The 11,399-nt window shown below is 42.7% G+C and overlaps 1 protein-coding gene across 2 annotated transcripts; it reads right to left on the reverse strand.

The window, feature by feature from the left end:
- Positions 1-223: 223 nt before the first annotated feature.
- On the reverse strand, positions 224-11,365 carry znf296 (zinc finger protein 296). 2 transcript variants are annotated; one of them, XM_058750910.1, is made up of 3 exons: positions 11,115-11,365; positions 8,330-8,662; positions 224-3,307 (listed from the first exon to the last, which is right to left on the reverse strand). In XM_058750910.1, the coding sequence occupies exons 1-3, from the start codon at positions 11,164-11,166 to the stop codon at positions 1,782-1,784; spliced, it is 1,911 nt and encodes a 636-aa protein (XP_058606893.1). In that variant the 5' UTR covers positions 11,167-11,365; the 3' UTR covers positions 224-1,781. The 2 variants fall into 2 exon arrangements, with proteins under 2 accessions (XP_058606893.1, XP_058606894.1); XM_058750911.1 differs by lacking the exon at positions 11,115-11,365 and adding an exon at positions 9,679-9,856.
- Positions 11,366-11,399: the final 34 nt, after the last annotated feature.

Genomic DNA, 11,399 nt, shown 5'->3' on the forward strand with positions numbered 1-11,399 from the left:
CTGTTCTTTAAAGGCCAACCTAAATGACCCAGCGGTTTAGTCAGATATGACTGTACTACTAACGGACTATGACTCAACAATAGCCGTTAGAGGAGAGTGGTTCATCTGTGCAAATACTGGTGAATTTGTGATGCGATCTGAGACATGTAGCTGCAGGTTCGACTTCACCGTTCGTGCCGTCACACTTTCTGGTTCTCACATACTCACACACACACACACCCTCTGACTGTGCCTCCGTCTTTTAATTATCATACAAATAGGAATGGAAATACAAAATACACAGCAAAGTTGTGGGCTACGCAGGGAATTCTGGGAGAAATCACATAAGACATGACATTTCAATCAACAGAAATTATTATAACAATATACCGAGGACAAAAAGAGCTTTGTTTGTTTTCGCTGCTCCCTGAAGAAACGGACACAACAGGATGTCCAACTATTTTCACATTTGTTAATACAAAAAAATTGCTTATTACATTTGATTATTTACTCTACCATATTGGTTACCGCACAAACATAAACTGTAACATAACAGTTCCCTGACATTGATAATCATATAAAACTGTAACAAAGCAAACATTCCCTGTATAGATTTATCATATATCTCTCACACATACACAAGTGCTGTCTCAATGGGTCCACCTTTCAAGAGGGTCAGCGCTGTCGTTTCCTACCCAGTCTTTCATCAGAAATGAGGCTTTTCATTCGCACGACCACAAAAAACAACCTGGAAAAAAAACAAATGAACAAAACTTTTCATAGCATTTCTATGTGCTCGGCAGTAAAACAATATAGACTAAACAGGCTCACAAAATACAAGGAAAATTAATTTTTGTTGTGCAGTATAGAGGCTATATAAACAAATATGTGATACATTTTTGTGGAATGTGTTACAAAATGTCAACACAAACTAAAATATATATATTTACACACTGACATTCTAAATGACAAACAAAATGGCAAACAAATGCTCTTTAACAGTAATAAGTGACAGTGAACATGTATTGCCACAGACCCAATCAGTCCTATTTAATATACAGTATCAAAAAAGGAAACAACCCTGTAAGATAGTTGGGAAAACACAAGCTCAAATCTGTCTACTGTCAATTAACTAGACCAGGGGTGTACAATCCCTATCCTGGAGGGTCAATCTCTTGCAGAGTTTAGCTCGAACTATTCTAACACACCTGAAGACTTTGATTATAGTTGATTGATTGGAGTTGGAGCTAAACTCTGCAGGACAGCGTCCCTCCAGCAGCAAGACTGTACACCCCTGATGTAGACCACCCCATTTTTTTTTTTTTTTTAATGAACCATGAACCTTTAAGGCTCTGCGGTAGAGTGCCACAACAGTGTAATCCCACTTCATAACTGCATTGTAGAATTCAAAATCACATTGGTCGATCACCTGATCAGGCTGCTCAGTCTTTCTGTGCGATTGTCTTTTGGGCTCAAAAAAAGAAAAAAAAAAAAGTGACTTGCAACCATCTCCATATATCTCTCTGACTGTGCTCTACTAGTTGCAATTCTGGGTTCGAAGTGCCTTGGCGGTGATGAAGAATTCAGAAGTCATGTGACAGGAGTTAACAGTAGGCACTTGTACTGATATGAGAATCTATCAAGTCTCAGACAGTATCAGCGTTGTATGCTAGAGCGTCTCTAAGTACTGTGGTGAAATTGAGAAAGGTCTTCTTGGTTTTTTGATAAGATGCGCATGTTGGGCTGTGGGCAGAAGATCATCAAGCTTGGTGGTTTTGGTCACAATCAGTCATATGCTATGTTTATACTGTGGTTTGACCTAACGCCACAGTGCTGCCTGTTTCCTCAGAGGTAGGTGGCTCATCAGCGCTGACCCTCATCTCAGCGTCCTCCTCTTTGAGCTGCTCTGATAGGTCCGCATTGGATTCTGTGAGCATTGTGATGGGAGCTGCTGACTGATCACTGACAGAGTCGTCCTCCAATTTGATGTTGAGGCCGTTGTAATCAGTAAGCGGGCCCTGGCTGTAGGCGCCAACACTGGCGTGAGTGAGTCCATGGACCTTCTTGAGGTGTTTCTCCAGCGTGGCATAGACTGTGAACGGAACGGAGCATAGCTGGCACTGAAAGGGAGCACGTGCCCCACGGGCGCCGTGTGTTTTCATGTGGCGTGTGAGTTTGCTGCTTTGCGCGCAGGCGTAGCTGCAGAGGCCGCAGCGGTACGGTCTTTCGCCCGTGTGGCTGCGCCGGTGGACCGTCAGGTTGCTGCTGTTGCGGAAACACTTTCCGCAGTACTCGCAAGCCTCTTCTTTTTTCTTCTTGCCCCCTCCGCTGGTGACCTGCCTCCTTTCGTTCTCCCGCTGCCAGTCCTGGAGCATCTCCACGGCCTCCACCTCACGCTCCCATTCGCCTTGAGGATGATCTTCCCGTTCTGGGCGCTTTGGTGTGCAGTTGCCGCTGGCGATCCCACTCTCACCACTTCCACCTGTATCTCCGCTCTCCAGAGAGCCCTCTGAGGGGCTGCCATAGGGAGATGGCTGCTGCGGTTCACCTTGACCCTCCTCATCGGCTTCTCTCGGAGCCTGGTAGTAGCGCAGCAGATTGCGATTGGACTGCGAAGACGTCAAGATCAGGCTAGTACCTCCTGGAGGCTTCCCAACCTCTGTATTTGCTCCGTGACCAATGGAAATATCATTATCTCCCTGTCCAGCAAGTTTTCGGTCCTCATCTGCACTGGCAGAGTTGGGATCAGTTTCCTGTCCAGCGGCAGGGCGGCGGTGACTCCTCATGTGTCGTGCCAGTTCGCCACTCTGGGAGAACGTGAGCTGGCACACGCCGCAGTGGTAGGGCCTATCGCAGGCGTGAGTGCGGCGGTGGGCGGACAAGCTTCGCATAGACTGAAAACCCTGGCCGCACAGCTCGCAGGAGAAGGCTGCGTGAAGTGGCAGAGTTGAGTGGGGAAAAGGTGAAGCGGCCGGTGGAGATTGGGACGGGGAAGGTACTACTCCGCCGTTGTTGCAGCTAACCTCCGCCAGGCGCTGCAAACACATGGAGAAGTTCAGGCCCTGCAGGTCACGTGGTGTAATGCTGGAGCCATGGGGAGACTTGTGAAGGGGGGCAGATCGCCGAGAGGACGGCTGGAATGCAGAGGCCAGTGCGGCGCCCAGGTGACGTGGATCCATGGTGGCTGCTGGTTTTGAGATCTGTGCAATGCGGTCGTCCTCCACCTGGTAGATTTTGAGAGAATGTGCGTTCTGAGCATGCTGGAGGAGAGTCCATGCGCTGGAGAACACAAATTGACACACCTGGCAGGTGAAAATGGAGGGCTCTTCTGTTATGGTGAGGAAGAAAGAGAGAGAAAATGTATTTATTAGTCGAAAGGAAAAAAAAAAACAAAAGTTACATTTGCTTGCTAAAATTACTCAAAACGCATTAACAGATGGCTTTTTTTAAATGGCAGTACATGCAGGAGATTCAATGTGGGTCAAATGCAAACAAACAAAGCCTTTCTCACGGTATATAACCCTGTATATATTTCTAGCAAAACATGCTGAGTGGACCGGAAAGATGTCTATCATCATGACGACATGAAAATGAAACATCAGAAAGAAAAGGCTGCAGGCGAACTTGCTCATTTACAGAAAACAGCAAAACAGGTAAAACCACAAATACATGTGAAAACATGGTAGGTACAGTCCAAGGCTATATTTAGAAGAAAAATAAATAAATAAATGTTAACATGCTTCTTATGGCATATTGCATAGCTAAAAACTATATTAAAATTAAACAATATGCTGAACGCAAACAACAAATGCTTCAAACAGGCACAATGTTGACACATGACCTCAATACACTGCATGCTCAATTCGGTGATATCATCTTAGAGATTATATGGTTTAATTTATATAGCAGTTTTAAATCCAATTTGTGTGTATAAACGTCAGTTTTCAGCAGTTCAATAAAATATTCAAGAAAGAGAAATCATGTTGACTATGATTTCCTGCTGTATATTTTGGCAAAAGTAGTAGAGTTATCTGGAACTGCACTGAAACTTGTCCATATCACATTGATCCAAAATCCAAAGGCAGAAATTCAAGCTTATTGTAGCTTATTTTTCAGAAACATTAAATTTTTTTATATTGGCATCATTTTCATGAAAAAAACAACAATGAAAATCCCCAAAAATAATTAGCCTACTGTAAAGAGGAAGCACATATTATATCATGTCTTATTTAAATTGTAAAGTATTTACTCATCATGGTTGAAAGAAAAAAAAAAAAGAACTGTCTAAACTTCACGATGAAAATATTTTCTTGATGTCAAAAAAATCTTTACCATCATTTTTCACGTAGCTAATTTTTTTCCTTCTCATTTAAGAATGAAATGTGACCCAGACATGTTTTCTTGCTAATCACCTACATCTGCATCCTGCTAAAATAGTTCAAGTAGTATGCTACAGAAAAACCCATCCTCCTGACCTAGTGCATCACCTCAAGAAAACACGTTTTCCTCATTTGTCTAATTTTTCAGGCAATTTTTTTTTTTAGGAAAGCTTCATGTCACAAACCCCTGCAGGTGTCAGAGCAATAATGAGCTGGTAATAGCGCCGCTGTTGAGTCAGAGCTGAGCAGAAAGCCTTGCCTGATTAAAGGTGTGCTCACAGGAGAGCCGGATGACTGCGGAGAGAAAGATTGAGACAGAAGCAAATGAGCACGGATGGGTTCCTTTAGCAGCTCTGGTGGTATTTTTAAACGTGGTTAGCTTTGTCTCTATTTCAGAGAGCCGCTCGCCAATTAAGCTGCAAATGGCTAATTAGCGGAACGGGGCAAACGAAGGTTTTATGCAAATGAGTCCTGACTCAGCCTCCTTGATAAATGGGGCCTGTCTGCAAAGAGGATCCCAAAACTGAGAGGAAAATTCATTTCATTTTTTCCATTCTCTTACAAAGGGTTCAAAGCAGAGTGCTATAAGCCTCTTTTACATCTCCTCAAGTCAAAATCCTTCCGCATTTTATTGGGAGGGGGCAAAGAAGAAGATTAAAAAGAGCCTCTCCTATTCTCTTCTCTCGTACTCTGTGCCTGGAGAAGACCTCGAGTCAAAAAGCAAGAAGCCCATCTCTGAGCCTCGGGGACGGAGGTTAAAACAGGGATGAAAAGGGGAAGGATGGAAGAAAAGTGTTTAAATTTAAGAACAAAAAGAAATAGCTGCACAGGTCATGAAAAACAACAGAAAAATCGTCGTCCCTGTGACTGCACCTTCGCCCCCTCCAAACAACACCCCTTCTGCTTCCAAATCTCTCCCTCGGGTGGAGAGTGCGAGGAGGGTGGAGGGGGGCTTTTGTCTCAGGGTCTTGGAGTGAAACACAATACCCAGCCTGTCTCTCTCTCTCCTCTCTCCCTTTCTTTCATTCTTTCCCCTCACTCTTTTTGTAAGGATTCCCATTTGGCCCAGGGTAGCAATTGCATATTAAGCAGAAGCAATAACCGCTAATTAAAAATGCAGATTGGCTGAGAGCGCTAACGAGCAGCAGGCAGAATCTTCTCTCTCTAGGGAGCAGAGTGAGAGAGAGAGAGAGAGAGAGAGAGAGAGAGAGAGACAATAAAGGGACAGTTGAAATGAAGAGCTAAGAGAAAGCTGGAGGAAATAAAAATAAGACTATTGATACATTGTCTACACTAATTCAATAATCCATTCCACTGCACCGCTGTCTCCAAAATCTCTCTATGTCACTCTTTTACACCCACACATAAGCGCACGCACACACACTCCTCTCTGATGGGTTGTGGGCTAACTGAATTTTCATTGGATGAGTCAAAATGAAAGCGCAAATACAACGCATACAAAACGCCCTCATCCACCCAAACAGCACAAAAATGTATCCTTTTGGGGTCCAAGATTTGCCAAGAATTGGGACACTTTTAAACTCTGCCACCCATAGTACATAATGTTTTTCAATCAGTACAAATACTTTTTAAACCAATACAGGTTATCAAACTGTTTTTAAAGTAGCCTATATATATATATTAGCGTTCAAAACGCTATGCGAGCAATCGATCTAAAAAAAAAAAAAATTTCTAAATCTAAATTTCAAAATAGTGAAAATATGTATGATTAAATATCAAGTATGGGGTAATATTCTAAAAAGCAAAGTCTAATATTGACACATAAACAATATGATACTATTACAATAGATCTAACTACACATAACAAGTAAAATACATGTGGTAAAAATGGCACTGGCTTTTTTTTCTTCTATGGTTATGATTTTTTAAACGTTGCTTTTTTAATGCTGTAACCTACATCATGTGTTATTCCTACAAATAAAATATGTAAATCCTAAATACTTAAACTAGTAAGGGACTCTTAAATGAGTGTATTTGCTTTTGGGGTGCAATTGGCTACCGTTTGACTGTAAAAACAGTAAAAAAAATAAATAATTTATTTCAAGAAATTAATACTTCTTTCAGCAAGGATGCATTAAATTGATTCAGACGGACAGTAAAGATGTTTACATTGTCACAATATTTCTATTTCAAATAAATGCCGTTTCAACCATTTTGAACATTGATAATAAGAAATATTACAGATCTGGCAACCATAAGCTGTGCATTACAACTCATCACTCACTTACTCTCATACATCACACATTCATTTTTTTTCCAAGCAAAACTTTTACACTTCAAACAGTTCCTTATCAGACCCCATCTCTCATCTCATTCTTCTGTCACTGAAGGCGCAAGGTTTTCAGTGGCAATAATAACCCAAGACTGTTGACAGTGAGGAAGTAACACATTAGTATATTTCGCACCTCTCACCCCGACACCTTTATCAGCAACATACACCTTCACACACAAGAAAGAGGCAAAAGGGACCGAACCCCAGAGTAGCAAGAAACATGGACGGACGGAAGCAGATCACAAAAAGGAAGGAAGCGCAAACATGTGTACGTACAGGAGGGAGTGACCCGAAAGTGAAAACACGCTTTGCTGAGAATGATCAATAATTATTTGCTTGCCTCTGTAACCAGTCAGTAATTACAAAATAATAAATGTTTGCTTTGCTCATGCTGTAGGGTGAAAGAATCCTGCCCATATGAGGAAGCAGTTCAGGTCACGCTTCAATAGCATCACGCTGAGAAACACCAACACCTGCACAGGCCGACGATTCCCTTTAGGGCCAACTACTGCACTGAAAAACACTGAAGTAGCTTTGACACACACACACACACACCAACATCCTGTTTAACAGTCAAAAGAGTTCAATGTTTCACCAAAATTCTTCTCTTACACTCTTAAAAATAAAGATTATTTAATGACATCTTTGCTTCGATGAAGAACCTTCAACATCCATGGAAACATTTCTTTTCTAAAAAGGTTCCTTTGACTATTAATGTATTAAATTATTAAAACCTGCATATGACAGTTTGGCTGAATGTGATTTTTTTTTTTTTATTAGTATTTTTTCCTACACATATCTATTGTTTTGCTTCAGAAGACATTGATTCATCAACTGGATTCGTATGGATAACCATCGTGTGGTTTTCAAAGTATCAACTTTAGCTTTCCTGTACACTTGCATTACTCTAAGATAAGGATTATTTATCTTAAAATCGTAGTTTGTGTTCATCTGAAGAAAGAAAATCACATACATCTGGGACAGCATGAGGATGAGTACATGATGAGAGTGTCCCGTTACGAAATGTTCACTGAAAGGTTCTTTTGGGAACCCAAAATGGTTCTTCTATGAAGTCTTTGCAAACACTTTCCTGGGACCTTCATTTTTAAGACTGTGCGATGCTTCAACAGGCAATAGATTCATAACTCAAGGTCAACAGTGGAAAAAAACATCAAATTTTGAGACTTTATTTTGAATAGCGCATTAAAAGGATGGGAGCGAAGCAATTCACAAAGGACTCTGGGAATAACACACCATGTCAGCACCTGCTAAGACTGACAGTGCTGGAATAATGAGGGGTTTGAGGAAAGCGTGTGTGTGTGTGTGTGTGTGTGTGCCGCTTCACCGAGAGCTCTGGGAGTTGTGCAGTTTGGTGGCCTGACTGTGCTGTGTTTACCTGGCCACTTCACCTGAGAGACAGAGCTAAGGAGATGCTCAGGTGTGCTCAGGTGCCTTTCCGCCGTCCCCTAGGGTGCATGTATAAGTGTACGTTTGCTTGCGTGTGTAGCAGAACTGCCTATCTCTTCCACACAATTAGGCCTGGCGTCTCTAACTCTCCAGCTCACCAAGGCCTCAGCGCCACAGCAACGGCAGCCTAATGAGCCGGACTGGGGACGAGGTCGTTAAATGAGGGGACAGTTTTGCAAAAAAAAGACACTAATTAGCACCTAGAACTCACCGACTCGGTTGGCCTCCACCCTCACACCTGGCTCTTCCTTCAATCTCCTGTCCGTCATACGCCGGAGCTCCACGTAACCCGCCTCCACCTGCGTTCCTTGGCCGAATCGCTGCGTCCGATTGGCCGGAGAGGGAGGAGTGTGGACCTGAGGCCGGGCTCTGGCTGTGCCGCACCCGCCCTGTTTGTGCTGGATGAAGGTGAGGATGTGGGCCAATGGAAAGGCTTGACCACACTGGCCACATGTCAACAGGTCACTGTCTCCATCATCCAGCAGAGGCATCTGCTCAGGTGACGGTGAAGAGTCGGCGGGGATGACTGTGGAATCCGGAGCGTCTGTGGGTGGAACAACACCACAAAAAGCTGCATAAAACACTCTTTGTTCAGAGAGTCCCTTGGAACTCTTGAAATGACCCAACTGAGTGGCTTTGCAAAAGCCTTGTTTCTCTTCTAATGTGCTACTTTCAGTTCTCTGCAGTCGTCGGCGTACTGCTAAACTGTCATCATCAGCATGGCTCTGTCTGGTCAGCAGATACTGACCACTTCCTGTGTCTCTGCCACCAAGGTCTGCTTTGCACAGGAAGCAGCGCGATGCAGCTCCGACCCGCTTGAGCAATTCACCCATTAGAGCATGCTGATGTATCAGGCACTTTGCACTGTCCTACCACGCTCACAAGTCTGCTGATCTAAACAAGGTGTCTTTCACACCACTCATAACCGCTATGGCGAGCGAGCGATGCAGTATGTAAATCTAGACAGGCCAAAGCTGAGCCAAAAAGGATTTTGCTACCAAGACTATGAAAAAAAGACCTACTTTGAGTGGGTTGATTCAAACTTTTAAAAATGTATCAGTGCCTAAACTGAAAGTCACTTTAATCTTTTGTCCCTTAGTGCATACAATTATGTTTTTACACTGCAAATGTAGCACAGAAGCTGCATTTAAGTGCATTTAAACTGAATAATGCTGCTCAGATGACACACAAGAATTATTAAAAAAAAACAAAAAGAAAAAAAAAAATTAATCCTTTAAAATGAATTCATGAACATAGAAACATTATAACTACTCTGCAGTAATAAACACAATGTTTAAGGATGCAATGTTGCTGCATTTTATTTACACAGCAGCATCAGGGCCACCTCAGGTGGATCAAATCTGCATATTTTAATACATATTTTATGCGTAATTTAATTTTTACACAATGAATTTGTGCAGACACAGATAATACTTTAACTTGGCTGTGTGGAGACCTCGAGTTAAGAGAGGAACTTGCCCTTTGGCCTGGGTGCCGCTGCTGTGGTCATGGACTCCAGATCACACACACATACACACTGACTGACACTGACACACACACCTTACAGCCTGGACTGGATCCACCTGCCCGGGCTAGGCTGTCCATGCCGATGCAGGTACAGACAGTCCCGGGGAGGGGAGGATTTCACCGGTGGTTACTCAAAAATGTCACCTTTCCTGTTTCAACAGCTCTGGTTGTTTGTGCCGACACGCAAAAGGCGCGGCTGCTCGCTCGCTCGCTCGCTCTCGCTCTCTCTCCCCCTCTCTCTCTCTCTCACACACACACACACACACACACACACACACACACAAGTAACTGGAAGTCCGACTCATTTAAGTGAATCGGTTCTTTCGAGCAATTCGTTTCGAGCGTTCAGCGGTTGTCAAGGACCACGTGAAAACGCAAAAACATCTCGCTGCGGGGATATATATAGTACATGCTCAAAATCGTTCAGTAGCCATTTATAGGCACGTTTATTACTGGTTTCTATTAATGTATATGTTTATAATTTAGTGTGTCTCAGTTCAATTGTAGCCTTGATTTAGCTCAGTCAGTACGAACTTAAATGCAATTTTCATTATAAACAATACTAAAATTAACTTGCATCTCAAAATTAAATAACTTTGCATGTCTCGTATCCGTGTTGATATAACGGTCATAGTTACATCACGCCGTAAACGTATTTTACTAAGTTTAATTTGTAATTTTTCCTGCTATTCGGTTTTTGAAGTAGTCAGTGAAATCCTTCGTTCAACCGATTCACTGAACAAATCCGACTCGCACATTAAACTAGACTCAAGTCTTGTGGTCAGGTGAGGCACGCACAGCTGCCCACAGTTAGAAGATAAAACAAACAACAAAAAAAAAAGATCCTGTCATGATCAAAACAATATTTCACAGCAGTATGTACACGCATACATTTTACGGTGACTATGATCATCAATCAATTATTTATATCAATAAACAAAACCATATTCAAGCGAAGCGCACTTGTCAGCGGGTAAAATAACGTGTTCACTACCATCAGAAAATGAGGATGTGTAAATAAAATGAAACCTAACGAAAAAATTAAAAAAGTAGACGCTAAGGTATGAAAGCGACGACACCAAACAAAGATATTGTGAAGATGCAATAAGGAAGTACTATGTTATTGCTCCAACTCGGTCAGAGTGTCTAAGAAACTTAAACCTAAAATCCCCTAAATAGCCTGTAAATATAAAACAGACACAGAATGGCTACTGACAGGACACTGAACGCTCTTCAGCGACACGTACAAATAAAAACATGAGGGGAGGTTATTATTTCAACTCCAATGTCAAGTTCTGTACACGTTCTGGAGTGAGCCACAAACCACGTGAAAAGTTATTACATTGATTACTCGTAACTGGTTACCGATCACTCATACTCTCATACTCCCACATTATTCATATTCGGTTGTCCACAAATATGTGCGGTTTTATCGTTTGAATATGGATAAAGTTGTCTTAAATGCTTACCTTGCATTGCGCTCAGGTGCTGCGGTCTGCTGCCGAGTTTACGTCTGGACATAGTGAGAGAAGATCCTCTAAAACTACACCAGAACTAAGCGGACACTATAAATCTCATAAAACGGCAGTGATGTGTGACTTGACTGTCGTTCAGTGCTGTGCCCGTCAGTGTTCAAGTTCACACTGTCTGCTGGCCGTACAGGAGGAGGAGGAGGAGGAGGAGGGCATGAGCAACGCCTCCAGCCCTTCAGCCCGCCCATCATCATCCTCCTCATCCTCTTCAGCCCCGGCTCT

This window comes from Onychostoma macrolepis, chromosome 18 (assembly GCF_012432095.1).
Source record: "Onychostoma macrolepis isolate SWU-2019 chromosome 18, ASM1243209v1, whole genome shotgun sequence".
Lineage (NCBI taxonomy): Eukaryota > Metazoa > Chordata > Actinopteri > Cypriniformes > Cyprinidae > Onychostoma > Onychostoma macrolepis.